This window comes from Scyliorhinus canicula, chromosome 9, assembly GCF_902713615.1.
Source record: "Scyliorhinus canicula chromosome 9, sScyCan1.1, whole genome shotgun sequence".
In the NCBI taxonomy this organism is placed as follows: Eukaryota; Metazoa; Chordata; class Chondrichthyes; order Carcharhiniformes; family Scyliorhinidae; genus Scyliorhinus; species Scyliorhinus canicula.
The window spans coordinates 181,715,953-181,736,322 of record NC_052154.1 but is presented as its reverse complement, the minus strand read 5'-3'; the positions used below and the strand labels follow the sequence as shown (position 1 = coordinate 181,736,322).

General features: G+C 43.0%; 1 protein-coding gene across 1 annotated transcript in view; it reads right to left on the bottom strand.

Moving 5' to 3' along the window:
* The window catches only part of LOC119970958 (very-long-chain 3-oxoacyl-CoA reductase-A-like), a 162,773-nt gene that overhangs the window by 20,080 nt on the left and 122,323 nt on the right, over positions 1–20,370 (bottom strand). Inside the window, exon 8 of the mRNA XM_038806069.1 lies at positions 4,375–4,409. Coding sequence (XP_038661997.1) covers positions 4,375–4,409 — 35 coding nt within the window. The remainder of the gene's footprint in view (positions 1–4,374; positions 4,410–20,370) is intronic.

Here is a 20,370-nt window from a genome sequence, read left to right as displayed (position 1 = left end):
TAGATTTACACTAGAGGAAATAGATTTATGCTCAAGTAAAAGAAAATCATGATACAGGTTCAGAAAATAGTTTCAGGATACTTGTCAATGGCGGCATGGTGACATCTTGTCTAGTGCTGAAACAGCACAAACTGCATGCATGCTGGTCTGTAGTTTATGATGATCTGGATAATGGTGAAGATGCATAATTCATGGCCCATATTTGAGACTTGAAGTGAAATAACTTTAGTAAAATAGTCTGAATACTTGAGAAGGTTTTGAAGATGTTTGCTCTACGCTTGTTTGATCAAGGGCAGCACGGTAGCATGGTGGTTAGCATAAATGCTTCACAGCTCCAGGGTCCCAGGTTCGGTTCCCGGCTGGGTCGCTGTCTGTGCGGAGTCTGCACGTCCACCCCGTGTGTGCGTGGGTTTCCTCCGGTTGCTCCAGTTTCCTCCCACAGTCCAAAGATGTGCGGGTTAGGTGGATTGGCCATGCTAAATTGCCCGTAGTGTCCTTAAAAAAAGTAAGGTTTGGGGGGGGGGGGGGGGGGGGGTTGTTGGGTTACGGGTATAGGGTGGATACGTGGGTTTGAGTAGGGTGATCATTGCTCGGCACAACATCGAGGGCTGAAGGGCCTGTTCTATGTTCTATGATCTGAGATTTTGCGGCCATAACGAAAATGCTACTTTCTAGGTTACAAGTGACAGGAACGTTGCTTTAAAAGGAACACATACATTTAAAGCTACGTTGACCTTCCATTACAGATTTAAGACTGCGAAGAGAATCCACAGTGATGAAAAGAAAACTAATGGCAATACGAGAGGCTTAATCTATGATCCTGTGTTGGTGCCTATGTCTATTTCCACTTCAATCACTCACTCCCCCTCTCAAGGCCAAAAATAAGTCTTAAAAGTTTCATTACAATCTTTAAACTTTTGTAGTATATCTAGTAGCCTTTCTGACCCTGTGTGATACAGGTCCATTTTTTCCACCTTTTGCACCATTCACATTGTGAAAGTACTTGCAAACTACATGCCATTGTCTTCAGTCAGTACGCCCGACAGCGAGCATGCTGAAATACTCTCAGCTTCCTTCCTTCCATATGGGGTTATGCTCGTGTCACAAATGACCAGCCTATTCACCAGGATCTTAAATGTCACTTCAGGGCCCATGAGCTTAACTTTTCTGACCCTAGCTTTTGAATCGGACTTTTAGTATACTTGAATTGGCGTGGTATTATTTCATGCATGGGATCAAGAGCTCATTTTCTACTTACGTTAAATAGTGATGAGCGCCATTTAATGTCTGCGAATCAGATCAAGCCCAAGATGAGGTGCAATGCCATTTCTTGTCAGCTCGGATGTCGTGTCTCTCTCTTGTGGAGACCATGAATTGCATTCAATTTAAATGTGAATTTGTTTTGGGGGCAAGCAGTGAGATGAAGGAGGATTTGCTCTGTCCACTGTGGCATTGGCTTTGTAACTTTAAGAACATAACTTGTAAAAACTTACCTCACCTGAATAAACACAAGACCCTATAACGCAGCTGTAAGGAAATGATAGTGCTCCTATGTGTTCATAAAAAGTATTTATTTTCCACAAACGCCTCAGTTAAGAGTTCTAACAAACACAGGTATACATACTGACAGACAAGGTCTTACTCCGGACAAAACATTTGAAGGAGAATCTCAAATGTATAGGTGCCTATGTTGGTAAAAGATCATGAGTTTAAACTGCAGATATTTGTGGATAGAAGATGGCTTTTTCACCAAGTAGCTAGAAAAGGAGCCGTACAAATTTAACATCACCTTCTGTACTCAGTGGCTTATGGAATGGAATGCACTTGCCGATTATATCTATGCACCAGTTAATACACAGTGCAAAGCACTAGTTTCATTGTTCTGGATCATTTCTAGACTTGGTGAGGCTGGTGCATTACTGACAACGGTTAATCTATTTCTGAAATCATACACCCCATGGGTGCATTATTCCTTTCCCGTCTCTACCATCAACCAGATAAGTTCATACTGTAGTTAAAACGTGAATGCGACATATAAACTTTGCAGAAAACGAAATCCAGTCAACCAATTTGAACTGAACAAGAGTACTGTAGTAGGCATATCATTTAATTTCTAAGAAAATTAAATGGGCAGCACAGTAACACAGTGGTTAGCACTGTTGCTTCACAACACCAGGGTCGCAAGTTCGATTCCCCGCTGTGTGTGTGTGTGTGTGTGTGTGTGTGTGTGTGTGTGTGTGTGTGTGTGTGTGTGGGGAGTCTGCACGTTCTCCCCACGTGTGCGTGGGTTAGCTCCGGTTTCCTGCCACAGTCCAAACATGTGCAGGTTAGGTGGATTGGCCATGCTAAATTGCCCCTTAATGTCCAAAATTGCCCTGAGTGTTGGGTGGGGTTATTGGGTTATGGGGATAGGGTGAAGGTGTGGACTTGGGCAGGGTGCTCTTTCCAAGAGCCAGTGCAGACTCGATGGGCCGAATGGCCTCCTCCTGCTCTGTAAATTCTATGAAAACATTAAGGTTCTCTCCTCAAAATTTGCACTTTGCTAAGATTTTACATTACATCGATAAAAACACGATTCAGGTTAAGTAGTGTTAAAGTCTTCTTCCTTCCCTTTACAGCTCCTCAAGGTATTTTATAATAAGTTTTGAACTAAGATTGTAGTTAAAAGGATTGATAATATAAATGGGGGATAGGGTTGATTGAGGAAGTTATTACACCAGATCATACAAGCAGCAGAATTAAAACAAGGCTAAAATGATACATTTTAATGACTACACATACTTTTAATTGAGCTACAATGTGGTGTACAGCATTACTGGGTATGCGTGGAACATATGACATCAACAGAACTATAAAAGGCTGTCTTTATGAACTTTGTTTACTAGTAGTGGTAGAGTTGCTATATTATTGGTTTATATCAGCAATGGCTTTCTAAAATAACATGGCAGTCTCCAACAACAGTTTCCTGGACATTATTGCAGAACAGTAATTATAATGGCCTCCAACACACGAGTACAGCTTTTGACAGTTGTAACACTGGCTGTTTTGTATGGATTAACAATTTATATTTAAGGCTCCTTCCTGAACTTGTGCTTCCCTGAGAAGAGTGGGCTGGTTTTCCTGGGGTGGGGTGGGCTAGGAAGCCACTAAAAGGGCAAGCGGAAAAGAACATAGTTTAAAAAAAAAAACTTGATGCAGAATCCCTTGTTCCACAGCATCCAAGGTTGTGACCGTCTCCCATTTTCCTCAGCCTTCCTGACAACTTTTGGAAGGCCACTGATAGAGGAAGGCAGCTCAAATTTGAATGCTGACAATACACAAACTACCTCAGAAAGAATGTCAGGCACTAGTAGCTCACCCAAATTATTCAAACGATTCAGATGTTCATTTACAGGTGAGTTTTGGGTCTTCCAGTTGGTGGGTGGGTTCAGCATCAGTTATGGACTTAAAATTGGCCCACAATTAATTTTTACCCTTTTATGTTTGACCCCACATATTGCCCCAGGCTGATGAATGTAAGACACGCTTTGAATTACATTATGGTGAGCACTGGTACAAAAATATGGGGAGGTTTCAATTACGTATGTTCCGCATAGAACAGTGAAATATTTCAGCCAATTCCACCTATAATAGGTATTTATAATAGAATATCATGTGCAACCCAATGTGATTCGTGGCTCTCAGACGTGGAATAAATCTGGAGTTTTGTTTTTGTTGCAAACTCTTTGGAGTTCAGCCGTTTATTGCTGCTTATGCAGTTGGCCAAGACTTCATCTTTTTTTAAATAAATTTAGAGTACCCATTTATTTTTTTCCCCCAATTAAGCAGCAATTTAGTATGGCTAATCCACCTACCTTGCACATCTTTGGGTTGTGGGAGTGAGGCCCACGCAGACACGGGGAGAACGTGCAAACTCCACACGGACAGTGACTCGGGGCCGGGATTGAACCCGGGTCCTCGGCCCCGTGAGGCAGCAGTGCTAACCACTGGGCCACCCTGCCGCCCGAAGGCTTCATCTTTAAGTGACCGACGTATAAAGAGCCCTGCATTCACTTATTTCACAGGTGTTTATGGCTGGTAAGGTTATCCCAGGGATATACTGAAATGACAGCCTTTAAATTTCAAAATCCACTAAGAAAACTAGGTTGCGCTAGACTGATGACTCAATGTTTTTTTTTGTGTTCACCTACAGAGAGAAATAGCCGCAATATCAAAAAAGGGAAGACTTCTTTGAGCCGATGAGTCATTCTCTGCTATGATACATATATTGTTACTCAATCATTTAAACAGAGAGACAAGGTTCATTAGTCATTCTAAATGAATTCTTGAAGGAAGGATTCTCCCCTATAAATAATAATGATTTGAGTGACTCACCGCTCCACCATAGCAGGCAACACCATCCTAGTCATCTGGAGGAGAAAAAGAAGTGAAATATCAGGAAAATAATTCTGCAAACCTCATATGAGAATTGCGTTCTGCATGAAACTCTAGGATTTTGTTATTCACAACTTAACAAAAGAAATAAAATCAAAATATGACTGGCCTTTACATGAGTCTGCAGCTGAAGTAAAGTATTTTCTTTTAGGATATTCTGTACAACTCGATTTAAAATACTCATTATGTATACAAGCTACAAATGAATCTTGTATGGGCGTCATAAACAACATTCCACCGCTATTTAAGAGTCATGGACTGGTACGGTTGCTTTACAGCAAGTAAACATATAAATGCAAACACAATGCAACAGACGAAGTAGCGATAGATGAACAGGCTCAACAGATGCAGGACAGGCCAGGGCCCCTTGTGCAGGCAACTTCCACTGCTGGGACCTAGATATAAACCCCTTGGGGTGAGATACAAACAAATGCTGCAGCTTAAAATTGGCGGTCCAATCACCTTAAATTCAGCAAAAGAGGAGGGTTATCACTTGACTTTGGGGTTTACATTCGATAGATCAGCAAGCTGCAGGGGGTTCTGGAAAGGCTACCCAAATATGCACATGGATGTGCCATGATTTAGATGATCAGAAATGCACTGATATTCCAGAGCTAGCCTTACTACCTTCTTGCCAAATGATTGATGACGAAACAACTTATTGTCCACTTCTCCTGCCAACAGGCAACCGACCAATCCTGTCAGAACTGCATTTGCTACTATTGTCAACTGTGAAAGCGGATGTTGTAAGGATTTCTCTTTCATAGTGTATCCTCCCCTTACTATGGAGAGGTGCAGAGTCGAGTCTTGTCGACAGATTGGGAAAAGAAAGTTCCGCAGGGAGAGCAGTGGCACAGAGAGCTGAAATAGTGGCATCCCCGGGAACCATGACAATTTATGCCATCAGACCCAAAATCCTTAAACAGTCAATAAATAGGAATGATAGCCGTTCCTTGTTAGCAGTATGTCAGGTCCCAGTCTACCGCGAGCTGGCCCAGTGAAAGTACACATTCCGCTAGGTTGTTTGAAATGACATGCCTAAGAATATTGGCTCCTACTTGGCTTGCATTAGACCCAATCACAACTGGACATTGCATCTGCCACACAGGTGTGCTTCAGTATGATGCTGAGGCGGTCATTAGTCCATGTAAAGATAAAGGTGTAAAGATGCTGCAGGCAATGCATTTGACCATTTTGAGCATATTCTTTGAAACCAAGAGGTGAGGAAATGCCACATAACACCTCAAAATGAAAACTGATTGATAATGAGCCCGAGAAGCTTCTAGGGGCAATATGGAAGGATGATGTTTTAGGTCCTTCACAGCTAAGCAGATCCGTGGGCATTCTGGTAGGGGCATACCCAACTGCTGTTGCATGTCTACCTCGGACATGTCCTGTATGAATCAAACTGGTTCGGGTTCTAAGGTCTGGTATATTTTCCACAATCTCCACAATTTCTTGAGGACTACAAAATAAGCAGAATAGAAACCAGCTTTCTTAATCAGAGTGAATTATATGCCCTGGTGCCAATAGTTTGTCTATTTTAGGCTGACAATACTACTGTCACGCCCTAGTATATTATGAACTTTCAGTCAATGCTTTTAAAACTGGACACACACAGACTATTAAAATGGCTGCTTAGAATTGTGTGAAGTTTGGCATTTTGAGCTGCAGACACTTCCAAGTCTCGAGCAAGCACCGAATTAGCTATGGACATTCACAGCCATCCAGGGAATTCACACCATTTTTTTTAAAGGATGGATCAACAAAGGGGCTAGAGAATTTTAGACGATTTGTTCACCCTGGACACACCCGAGCATCGAAACTTAATATGTGCAAGATGATGTGAATGGACTTCATCAATCCTGCATTGTAATATGATGGATTCTTTCATTGAATGTATAATGTATTCATTCAAGGTGTCAAACAACAGCACATGATTGGAATCAACGTACACACCACCCTGTTCGGAAAAAGGACTTTGAAACAGGAAGGAGCTACTTCCAGTCACAGAGTTCCAACACAAAGTCTCAAACTAGCTGCAAGTCGTGCAAGCAGCCAAGGTAATCAACAGCAATACCTTGAAAGTGGGAGATCCTGAAAGAGGACTCCCCCAACCTGTTCCAACTTCAGCTGAGAACCAATCGCCGAGAAATTAAATTAACAGGAAACCCCAAAAACCGCCAAGAATCCTTTGTTTTATAAGAACATCACTTCAATTTCGTCCATGAGCTAGCAGCCTCCAGACAGAGACTGAGATAATTATATGTTGTAATAGGATCATCCATGATCCTATAATATGTGTGTGTGTGTGTGTGTGTGTGTGTGTGTGTGTGTGTGTGTGAGGCGAGAGAGCGGACTGTTGTGTTATCGTCGGGGTGAGTTCTGAAAAGTATTTAATTTGGGATCCACGCTGAGGGTAATAAAACACACAGCTCTTTGCAAACACACAAACATTCCGGCAGTGAAGGAAAGACATACATTCTGTCTGTGGCACCAACATCATAGAACAATACAGAATAAAGAGTCCATTCATTCTGTCTGTGGCACCAACATCATAGAACAATACAGAATAGAGTCCATTTGGCCCAACATACCTATGCCAGCTCCTTGAAAGAACTACCCAAGCAGACCCACTCCCCGGCCTGCTCCCATATTCATTTAATGAGACAATGTAATCTGAGAGACACTTATAAGAGAGGAATCCTCTTTAGGACTCTGTCGTACTTCTGGTTTCCCAAAAGGGTGCAAATTTTAGTAGCAGTCATCTACCAGAGTTCCCAGAGATGGGAGAATATCTGGTGATATATTGATGCTGGCTTCAAGGTTCAATGCTCTTGGGCTTTGGCTGTGCCACCAAAACGCTGCAAAAAGGGCAATAAAAAAAATTAAGAGATGATACTTTTCATAGCTATCCCAGAAATAGCAGGCATAGAATCAGAGAATTTACAGTGCAGAAGGAGGCCATTCGGCCCAATGGGTCTGCACCGGCCCTTGGAAAGAACACCCCACCCAATCCCGTAACCCAGAACCCCCACTAAACCTTTTTTGGACACTAAGGGCAATTTAGCATGGCCAATCCACCTAACCCACACATCTTTGGACTGTGGTAGGAAACCGGAGCACCCAGAGGAAACCCCCCCCCCCCCCCCCCCCCCCACACACACACACACACACACACACACACACGGGGAGAATGTGCAGATTCCGCACAGACAGTGACCCAGCCGGGAATCGAACCTGTGACCCTGGAGCCATGAATACACTGGGCTAACCACTATGCTACCGTGCTGTTTTGCAGATTTCTGCAGTTCCGTCAATGTAATTGCAACGGAGATATCCATCTGTATTTTTACGTGCAGGATAAGGACGAGGTTTTATAACATTCAAGAAGAAGAAGCTAGGTAGAGTTGGGTCCTCAACTTTTCACAATTTATATCAACATATCAATAACTTAGAGGAGGGGGGAGTAAAGGCATGGTAGCTAAATTTGTAGATAGGTTGGAAAATATGTTGTGCAGAGGACCCAAGGAGATTGAGATGGATATAGATGGGTTGAGCGAGTGGGCAAAATTGTAACAGAGGGAGTATAATGCAGGAAAATGTGAAGTTATTCACTTTGGCAGGAAGAACAAAAAAGGTAAAGTATTACATAAAAGGACACAACAAGAATTCCAAGGTGCAGAGGGATCTGGGTGTTCCAGTGCATGAGACACAAAAAGTTAGGATGCAAAAACAACAAGGAATTAAGGCGGCTAATGGAATGCTGTTCTTCATTACAAGAGGAATTGAACATAAAGTAAGGATGGTATGCTTTGCTTACACAGGGCATTGGTAAGATTGCATCTCAAATACTGTTTGTAGTTTTGGTCTCCCTATTTAAGGAAGGAAGTAAATGCTTAGCAGGAGTAGGCCATTTGGCCCTTCGAGACTGCTCCACCATTCATTATAATCATGGCTGACCATCAAACTCAACATCCTGTTTTCGTCTTCCTCCACCCTCCCCTCCATTACCTTTGCTCCGTTTTGCCATAAGTAACCTCTTCTTGAAAACATACAATATTTTGGCCTCGACTAATTTCTGTGGCAATAAATTCCACAGGCTCACCATTCTCTGGGTGAAGAAATGTCTCCTCATCTCAGTCCTAAATGGTCTACCCCGTAGCCTCAGACTGTGATCCCTGGTTATAGAAATCCACACCATCAGGAACATCCATCCTGCATGGTCCTGTTAGAATTTTATAGGTTTCTATGAGGTGTGTTCCTTCGCCTCCCTTATTCTTCTATACTCCAGCAAATATAATCCTATCCGATTCAATCTCTCCTCATAGGTTAGTCTTGCCATCTCAGGAATCAGTCTAGTAAACCTTTGCTGCACTCCCTCTACAATAAGAACATCCTTCCTCAGATAAGGAGACCAAAACTGCACACAACATTCTAGGTCTGGTCTCACCAAGGTCCTGTAAAATTGCAGCAAGACACCCCTAATCCTCACACTATGAAGACTAACATACCATTTTCCTACTTCACCACTTGCATGCGGCCCGTGTAGGAGGACACCCAGGTCTCGTTGCACATTCCCCTCTATAAATTTGTAGCTTTTCTAAAAATGTAAAATATCCAATTATTTTTATTTTCCAATTAAGGCGTAATTTAGTGTGGCCAATCCATCTACACTGCACATCTTGGGTTGTGGGAGGTGAGACCTACACGGATGCAGGGAGAATGTGCAAACTCCACACGGATAGTGACGTAGGGCTGGGATCGAACCTGGGTGCTCGGCATTGTGAGGAAGCATTGCGAATCACTGTGCCACCATGTCGCCCTCTAAATTTATAGCTATTCAGATAATAATCTGCCTTTCTGCCTTCTTGTTTTTTTTTTAAACCAAAATTATATCTCGAATTTATCCACATTATACATCTGCCATACATTTACACACTCCGTTTGTCCAAATCATACTGAAGCATCTCTGCATAATCCTCGGACTCACCCAGCTTTGTATCATTTGCGAATGTGGAGATGTTCCATTTAGTTCTCTCATCTAAATCATTAATATATATTGTGAATAGCTGGGGTCGTCGCTACAATCTTGGCGGAACCCTACTTGTCACTGCCTGCCTTTCTGAAAAAGACCAGTTTATTTCTACTCTTGGTTTCCTGTCTACCAAGCAGTTTTCTATCCATCTCAAAACACTACCCCCAATCTCATGCGCTTTCATTTTACACGCTAATCTCTTGTGTGGGACTTTGTCGAAAGCCTTCTGATAGTCCAAATAAACCACATCCACTGGCTCCCCCTCATCAACTCTACTAGTTACATCCTCAAAGAGTTCTAGTAGATTTGCCAAGCATGACTTCTCTTTCGTACATCTATGCTGACTCTTCCCAAGTGAACAAACTACTTTAAAGTAGCAAAATATTGCAGATGCTGTAAATCTGGTAGTGGACAAGACCATTGGTGCCAGAACTGCTTTAGATGTTCAGTGACTACTGCTATGTTGGCTAAAAGACGATTCCACCTCCCATGGGAGTCATTTTAAATGTATTAATACTGTGAAGCAACAGACCAAAATGCCACACATTCCATTGCGGCAACCAGGACCTGGAGCACCATTTCCCACTGCAGAATGCAAGCCTGCATTTAGGCCTCGATGTACATCACCAATTGACTTTGGAAATTTCCCGAATCATTGGTCGCATATAGATCCTTGCTTGGACTCCATTGATCAACTAGTGTGTTAAACTTTCTGTGCAAGGGGAACATGTGACCCACACAGGGTGAAGCATGATATTTTCATGTGCATGCTTTACATGAGGCCCCTCCCCCAACTATCTACCAAGACTGATTATATACCATAATGCGGATGATGCAGAATTAAGATATTCACCTTTTTAAAATATCTTACATGCATAGCATTACAAACATCTCCATAGTCTGAACATTAAATATGAAATACAAATCGAATATTAATCCCTAGCTTCTGGTGGGATGATTTAACTTGTGACTAATATAAATTTTAAGACTACATTTTAAGGCTATGTGACCAGTCATTGGATGTATGAAAAACTTGCCATGAAACTGGAAACTCCAATTTAAACAAATCTTTAAGACAAATAATCTGAAATGGTCTCATCAAGTATTTTTAATCACAGAATGTTAGGTTACATTATTGTATTTGTAGTTAATTCTATTAGGTATTGTGACGCACATAATCTTCATAAAGCCATTAAAGATTTTTTAGGCGACACGTGGAGAAATGTTTAAATATTTGTGGATCCTCTGATATATTACTCATGAGAAGTCAGGTGATAATGCACAATTTTAGGAGGTTTGCGTTACAAAATTATTTAGCAATGTTTTATTCGACTGCAAATGCTTAATCATGGATTAAAAATAAAGTTGCAACATCTTTGCTTTGCTGTTTTAAATAGATGGAAAGGAAAATAAATTATTTAGCACACTTCCTGGCCTCAGGGTGACTGAAAATGTTTTACAGCTAATGAAGCATTTCCTATGTTTAATCACTTTTGTAATGTAGGAAATATGGCAACTATTTCGCATGTAGCAAGATCCCACAAATAAGAACATAAGAACGAGGAGCAGGAGTCATCCATCTGGCCCTTCGAGTCTGCTCCGTCATTTAATTAGATCATGGCTGATGTTTTGTGGACTCAGCTCCACTTTCCGGCCCGAACACCATAATCCTTTATTCTACAAAAACCTACCTATCTTTATCTTGAAAACACTTAATGAAGGAGCCTCATCTGCTTCACTGGGCAAGGAATTCCATAGAATCACAATGAAATGAAAATGAAAATCGCTTATTGTCACGAGTAGGCTTCAAATGAAGTTACTGTGAAAAGCCCCTAGTCGCCACATTCCGCCGCCTGTCCATGGAGGCTGTTACGGGAATTGAACCATGCTGCTGGCCTGCTTGGTCTGCTTTCAAATCCAGCAACCCTTTGGGTGAAGAAGTTCCTCCTAAACTCAGTCCTAAATCTACTTCCCCTTATTTTGAGGCTATACCCGCTAGTTCTGCTTTCACCTGCCAGCAGAAACAACCTCCCCACATCTATCCTATCTATTCCCTTCATAATTTTATACGTTTCTACAAGATTCCCCCCCCCCCCCCGCATCCTTCTAAGTTCCAACGAGTACAGTCCCAGTCTACTCAACCTCTCCTCATAATCCAACCCCTCAACTCTGGGATTAACCTAGTGAATCTCCTCTGCACACCCTCAAGCGCCAGTACATCTTTCTCAGGTAAGGAGACCAAAACTGAACACAATACTCCAGGTGTGGCCTCACTAGCACCTTATACAGTTGCAGCATACCCTCCCTCGTCTCCATCCCTCTAGCAATGAAGGAAAAACTCCATTCGCCTTCCTAATCACCTGTTGCACCTATGAACCAACTTTCTGCGACTCATGCGCGAGGACACCCAGGTCCCTCTGCACAGCAGTATGTTTTAATATTTTATCATTTAGAAAATAATCCCTTCTATTGTTATTCCTACCAAAATGGATAACCTCACATTTGTCAACATTGTATAATGGAAATGAGAGAATTCCCCTCACTTTTTAATGTCAATACTGCAGTAATTGTGATGACTGTCTCTTGAAGACAGTGCAGTCAAATAGGGTCACTGGCCCATCCTTATTGAGGAGTTCTCAGCAGTGATCACTGTCTTCAACCTGTTTTAAACAAAATAAAGTTATTTTTGAAACAGCCCTGAATAGAACATACTTTGTTTTCCTAGTGAAATTGTCAAAAAGATCGATATTGGAACAAAGAGAAATTTCCAGCCAGAAATAATGGGAAACGGTAGAGATATCAAAATCTTCCTTATCCCTATTTGCCAATGACTTTTCCTGACCCCTTTTAGCCCTCCTGACTCCTTGCTTTAGTTCCTTCCTACTTTCCTTATATTCCACACAGGCTTCGTCTGTTCCCAGCCTTCCAGCTCTGACAAATGCCTCCTTTTTCTTTTTGACAAGGCCTACAATATCTCTCGTTATCCAAGTTTCCCGAAATTTGCCGTATTTATCCTTCTTCCTCATAGGAACATGTCGGTCCTGAATTCCTTTCAACTGACATTTGAAAGCCTCCACATGTCAGATGTTAATTTACCCTCAAACATCCGCCCCCAATCTAGGTTCTTCAATTCCCGCCTAATATTGTTATAATTAGCCTTCCCACAATTTAGCACATTCACCCTAGGACCACTCTTATCCTTGTCCACCAGCACTTTAAAACTTATTGAATTGTGGTCACTGTACCAGAAATGCTCCCCTACTGAAACTTCTACCACCTGGCCGGGCTCATTCCCCAATACCAGGTCCAGTGCAGCCCCTTTCCCTGGTTGGACTGTCTACATATTGTTTTAAGAAGCCCTCCTGGATGCTCCTTACAAACTCTGCCCCGTCCAAGCCCCTAGCACTAAATGAGTCCCCGTCAATATTGGGGAAGTTAAAGTCTCCCATCACAACAACCCTGTTGCTTTTACTCCTTTCCAAAATCTGTTGACCTATCTGCTCCTCTATCTCCCGCTGGATGTTGGGTGGCCAGTAGTAAACCCACAAAATTGTGACTGCACCCTTCTTATTCCTGATCTCTACCCATATAGCCTCACTGCCCTCTGAGGTGTCCTCCCGCAGTACAGCTGTGATATTCTCCCTAACCAGTAGCGCAACTCCGCCACGCCTTTTACATCCCCTCTATCCCACCTGAAACATCTAAATCCTGGAACGTTTAGCTGCCAATCCTGTCCTTCCCTCAACCAGGTCTCTGTAATGGCAACAACATCATAGTTCCAAGTACTAATCCAAGCTCTAAGTTCATCTGCCTTACCTGTTATACTTCTTGCATTAAAACATATGCACTTCAGGCCACCAGTCCCGCTGTTTTCAGCAACATCTCCCTGCCTGCTCATCCTCAAAGCTATACGGACACTATTCCCTAGTTCACCCTCAATTTTTTCCACCTTCTGACCTTTTGCTCCGGTACCCACCTCCTGCCATGCTAGTTTAAAACCTCCGATGAAGACCTCAAAAGGAGAGGCAATGAAGACCTCAAAAGGAGAGGCGATGAAAACCTCGACACGGGGGCTGGTTTAACACGGCGCTAAATCGCTGGCTTTGAAAGCAGACCAAGGCAAGCCAGCAGCACGGTTCAATTCCCGTACCAGCCTCCCCGAACAGGCGCCGGAATATGGCGACTAGGGGCTTTTTAGTCTCCCCACAAGGAGAACACCGATGGGTCCCAGAAGGAAAGCACCGAGAGACTTAAATAACAAAATAAAAAGCTAAAAGCAAGCAAGACTTAGTTGCATCCCATTCTTTTGTACTGTAATGATATGTTTCTTGAGAGTTTCAGCAATAAATTACAAGCGGTCTCTTTAGGACAGTACATCTGAATAGGGCCACCTGATTGAGGAACCGAGAATGGAGTTCTCACTTGGGCAGAATACGCCTAGCAGCCATTTAGTCAGCATGTAAGGACTTGGAGATGTGCAAATAAATTTCCAAAATTGACCTCCCAACATGCTCTCTAGCTCTAAGATCAGGCTGCATCAATTTTGCCTAATCCAAAGAGTGCTAAACCTTTCCGTTGTATCTAAACTTAAGTAGACGGGAGTGAGATTGGGAAATGTTACTCTTCAGAGGGTGTCCCTATGAAATTGAAAACATGCACAATGGGCAATTAGGATGGACAATGGAATGTCAGCCTTTATGATAAAAGGAATTGCCGTCCAAGAGTAAATATGTCTGAATACCATTATATAGGGTCTTGCTGAGATCATGGGCGGGGTTTTTCGGCCATGCATGCCCGGCGACCGGAAATTCCCACCCGAGGTCAACGGATCTTTACATGGTCCCCGTCCCGTCTGTGGCGATCTTGCGGTGGGCATGGCCAAAAAATCCAGCCCTACATCTGGAGCGTAGTGTATGGTTTTGGTCGACTTGCCCAAGCGGTTGAATATACGGTCGTTGCAATTAATGTTCATTCGTTTAGTTCAAGGCTTGGGAAGATTCATAGAATTTACAGTGCAGAAGGCCATTCGACTCTGCACCGGCCCTCACAAAGAGCACCCTATTGAAGCCCACGTATCTACCCTACCCCCGTAACCCCCACTTAACCTAGGAGAGATCAAATAGACTTGGCCTATATGCCTTAGAACTTAAAATAGTGAGGGGTGCTCCCATTGAATGTTCTTAAATGACTCAACAGGGTAAATGCTGGTCTGATGTTCACTGGAATGGGGTATGTGGAACTGAGAGTCACAGAATAAAGGGCTGACCATTTAGGACCGAGCTGAGGAGAGATTTTCATGAAATCAAAGTCCACCCCAGTAAATTGAAATATGCTGACTTGTTCCAGGAAAACAAGCAAACTATTGGACTGGTATAGAAAACAAGGTGGTTTAAGTGCAGCCAGAGGGACATGACTCCAGTCCAACATAGCCTGGTTGCCCCCCCCATGCATCCTCTGAAACGGACTAACAAATTCAATAACCATTTGCTACAAAACTAAAAATGGTACACCACCCTTCAAGACAACTAGGATTGAGCAATAAATACATATGGTACCATCCAAAACCCAGTTTTGAAGGACCTGATCGTTACTCATCCCAAGTAGCATCGAATGAATATATAACTGGGTGCCGAAAACAATATTTCAACTATATATCTATCTTCTTCGCCTTTTGTAACCTTATTTACTTATGCTCCCATCTTAGCTATTAGGTAATTTGGGCATTCTGAATTCTCCCTCCATGTACCTGAACAGGCGCCTGACTGTGGCGACTAGGGGCTTTTCACAGTAACTTCTCCATGTAAAGTTACCTCTTGCTCTATCTCCCCAAAAAAAAAACTTATTGTTTCACAATTTCCTGGAATGAGCTGGACCACCCACTGAGCTGCAAGTCCCACCAGCCTTTCTGCCTCCCTACAGTTTTATAAAGCATCATCATTCACCAATTCCTCAATTTGACAAATTTGGATGGTGTTTTCTCAATTCTCAAGACCAGATCATTTCTGGATTTGGTTTGTAACAGCAGCCCAAACACAGACCACTATCACAAGACCATTCACCAATCCAACAAAACTCTCTTTAATCTCACAATTTGCTTTCTGTCCTCCAGGCACCTTTCTATCCCATGTGTTCACATTTCTTTTTACTCCATACGTATGTATGTTTGTACGCAAGTCCTTAATAATGATGTTCTGCAAAACAGGGCAAAAATCAACATCCAGCAAATCATTTGGGAGCATGATTTAATGCAATTCATAGTTCTGGGTGTCTTTTCCCTTTGGGGCGCTCAGAGAGCTTTGTGATTTTATTTTCCCTCTTGGGGTGGCACAGTGGTTAGCACTGCTGCCTCAGAGCGCCATGGACCCGGGTTAAATTCCAACCTCGGGTGACTGTGTGGAGTCTGTACGTTCTCCCGTGTTTGCGTGGGTTTCCTCCAAGTGCTTCGATTTCCTCCCGTGTGCAAAGATGTGCACATTCGGTGGATTGACCATGCTAAATTGCCCCTCAAGTGTCCAACAAGTTTAGGTGGAGTTACTGGTTTTCAGGGATAGCACGGGGGGGCGTGGGCCTAGGGAGGGTGCTCTTTCAGAGGGTCGGTGCAGACTCGAAGGGCGAATACCTCCTTCTGCACTGTAGCGATTCTATGATTCTATATGAATCACCCTTGTCATAGGTGTTATGTTTTAACAACACCATAAAATACCAAGATCAGAATTCTACACCTGTATCAACCACTTTTAAGTAAAAACATTGTGAGTTAGTTGTATTAGAATTTTTAAAATTAATTTCAAAACGTCCCGACTTTCTTCAGGGTAGAAATGCTACTCCATTCATAAAGACTTTACAAGTTAAAGTTGAGTATCATTCATGGAAATACATGAGCATCAAATTGGTGCTGGCATCACGTGCGGTGGGGGAGGTGTATTCTTCTAAAAAAAAACACAGGAATGCTTTTGCAAACCACCAAGTTCCCAATTGAATGCATCAGGACCGTCAAGTTTTCTTTAAAATTCTGACTGCTGCAATTAAATTTTGCTTGGTTTCCAAAACATGTAAATTGTCACATAAATAAATCCGACACCTGCAGTAAACGTCACTGGAGTGAACCTCTGAAAACAGTCAGCATCATGGATTGTTTATCTCCCCCCCAATACACAGCTGCAATGTGTAAACACAGTCGCATTAAACAGAGATTAAAGTCAAAATTGGTAATTTGATGATTGCCAATTTGTATTAAAGCTGTGCAATGTTTTTCTTGGTACTAACATTTAAATACAGGGCATGGTCTCGGTGACTTCAATCACTTGCTTGCAATGGCAAGTATCCTGGTGTTAGAAACTGAACACTTACTGGTAAAGATATTTTTGCTTTAATTAATTTCTGCTCGGTAGCATTGTGATTTTAAAACACACTTTGCTCCAAAGTATAAAATTAACACTTTGGAAAAAGAAATGCTGTTAACAGTCAGTTTACAGGTCACGTGATAAATTGCAGGATTTTAGTTTCCTCGATTAATTTCTTAAAATTTAGATTCAAAAGGTAATTCGGGGGCTGGCAGTGAAACAGGAGGCTCATTATGCTTGCACACAGAGTAATATAACTTCAGGTTTGCCAAGGTCTGCAGCGTTTTCATTAGTCGAGTGATTTTTATGAGTGAGCCGCCAGTTCCGCTGGGAAGCGAGCAGCAGCTGAAGCACAATCATTCTATCGGATTCCTGGAACTCCCCTTACCGAGTGCTACACCGCTACAAACTGACTGCAGGGCTTTGCCAATCTAACTAGTTTATTTTTTGACATGCTAAATTAAACTGCTTATTCATTCCAGACAGATGAAACAAAATATTAATGATTGTTTGGTCAAAGGAAACGCAGGAAAATGCCTGCAACATCTATCTGGTTTAGCACAGGGCTAAATCGCTGGCTTTGAAAGCAGACCCAGGCAGGCCAGCAGCACTGTTCAATTCCCGTACCAGCCTCCCCGAACAGGCGCCGGAATGTGGCGACTAGGGGCTTTTCACAGTAACTTCATTTGAAGCCGACTTGTGACAATAAGCGATTTTCATTTCATTTCTTGTATTCAAGTTAAAGCGGCATTGCCTTACAGAAAGTGCTTGGATTAAATGTTTATTTTTGCATTAAACCTTTTTCCCAAAGCACACGGGAACATATTTCCTTCTGAAATCATAACATTGGCCTAATTAATTCCTTGACTTCACTTTTTATCATAGAATTTGCAGTGCAGAAGGAGGCCATTCGGCCCATCGAGTCTGCACCAGCCCTTGGAAAGAGCACCCCACCTAAGCCCACGCCTCCGCCCGTAACCTCATAACCCAGTAACCCCACCTAACCTTTTATGGATACTAAGGGGCAATTTTAGCACAGCCAATCCACCTAACCTGCACATCTTTGGACTGTGGGAGGAAACCGGAGCACCCGGAAGAAACCCACGCAGACACTGGGAGAACGTGCAGACTCCGCACAGACAGTGATCCATGCCGGGAGTCGAACCTGGAACCCTGGAGCTGTGAAGCAACTGTGTTAACCACTGTGCTACCGTGCTGCCTATTATGCCTTGTAAGAAATAATCATGACCCCCCATGCTCTACAAACACACCTACCAAAATTGTTCTTGGATAACTGGAATATGAAATTTGCCGAATTTACATTTTGCTCACTTTTTGTTCTACTTTGCCATCTTCCATGACTGTCTAAGCTGTACATTGAAAACCTTAATGGGTTTTGAGCATCAAAGTTGCAGGCATTATATCTTGTGGGGTGAGTTCTTACTTTTGACAAAATAAAACCAATGCTCTTTGAACTTCATGTCAACCCTGTAGGTGTGTGAACGCTCTGGAGAACGTCCATATATCAAAGGGGGAAGTGTGGAGTATCCTAAATTGCATTAATGTAGACAGGTCCCCGGGGCCGGATGGGATCTATCCCAGGTTGCTATCCCAGGAGGCAAGGGGAGAAATAGCTGGGGCCTTAACAGATATCTTCACATCCTCTTTGACCACAGGTGAGGTTCCAGAGGACTGGAGCATAGCCAATGTTGTTCCCTTGTTTAAGAAAGGAAGCAGGAATAATCCAGCAAATTATAGGCCGTTGAACCGGACATCAGTGGTGGGGAAGCTTTTGGAAAATATATTGAGGGACAGGATATATGCACCTTTGGAGGAAAATGGACTAGTTCGTGACAGGCAGCATCGTTTTGTACGGGGAGGTCATGTCTCACCAACTTGATTCAGTTTTTTGGAAGAGGTGGCAGAGAAAATTGATGAGGGAAGGGCTGTGGATGTTGTTTATATGGACTTTCGTAAGGCAAGGCCGCACATGGCTGACAGGTACAAAAACTAAAATCACATGGGTTGGCCTGATGGATACAGAACTGACTTGGTTATAGAAGGCAGAGAGCAGCAGTGGAAGGGTGTTTTTCAGAATGGAGATCTGTATCTAGTGGTGTTCCGCATGGCATCAGTGCTGGGACCTCTGTTGTTTGTAGTATATATATATATATATAAAAATGATCTAGAGGAAAATGAGGGTGGTCTGATTAGTAAATTCGTGGATGACACAAAGATTGGCAGAGTTGCTTATAGTGCCGAGGATTATCAGAAACAACAGGATATAGATAGATTGGAGACTTGGGCACAGAAATGGCAGATGGAGTTTAATCCGGACAAACGTGAGGTGGTAAGTTTGGAGGATCAAATCTAGGAATGAATTATAATGTAAATGGCAGAACCCTTAGGAACATTAACATCCAGAGGCATCTGGGCGTGCAGGTCCACAGATCCCTAAAAGTGGCAACACAGGTGGCCAAGGTGATTAAGGAATATGGCGTCCTTGCGTTCATCAGCCTGGGCATTGAGTACAGGAGTTGGGAAATCATGTTCCAGCTGTATAAAACCTTGGCTAGGCCGCATTTGGAGTATTGGAGTATCATCACATTATCAGAAGGACGTGCAAGTTTTGGAGAGAGTGCAAAGAAGGTTCACCAGGATGTTGCCTGGTCTCGAGGGTGTTGGCTATGAGGAGAGGTTGAATAAATTAGGATTGTTTTCACTGGAAAAATGGAGGCTGTGGGGAGATCTGATAGAGATGTACTAAATTATATGGGGCACAGGACCAAAACATATGAACAGGATTAGCCCCCCCGCCCCCCTGCAACGATCACGCACATCTTCTACTCCTTCAAAGAATCGGCTCATCCTTGCCCTTGTGAGGTGTGCTCTGTATACCACATTCAGCTGTACCAGCCCCCTCACACACAAGGTGGAAGCATTCACTCTCCAGAGCACCTCACACCAGCACCCCACCTCCATATCCTCTCCCAACTCTTTCTCCCACTTTGTTTTGATCCCTTCCAGTGGTGCCTTCTCTTCTTCTAAAATAGCTCCGTAAACCGCCGACATTATCCCCTTCTCCAGTCCCCCTGTCGTCAGCACTGGTTCCACCGGGAAGCTCTGTATCTCCTTTCTGGCAAAATTTTGAACCTACATGTATCTAAACATTTCCCCCTGCTCCAGTCCATACTTCTCTTCCAGCTCCTTCAATCCTGCAAACCGACCCCCAAGAAACAAATCTTTTAGTGTCTTAATCCCCTTCTCTTCCCATTTCTGAAAACTTCCATCCTACTTCCCTGGCTCAAATCTGCGGTTCCCCCGAATCGGCATTTCACTTGACCCTGTCCCCAACGCAAAGTGTTGCCGAAGCTACCTCCAAATTCTCAATGAAGCTATTATTACCGGACTCCCCGTGTATTTCCCAGGGGCTATCGAGAGCGGCGCTGTTACTAGTGCTTTCAATCCCGAACCCCTGCACAAACTCTCCTCCATTCTGACCCACTGGGAATCAACCCCTCTGACCCAGCTCCGCACCTTCTTCACATTTGCCGC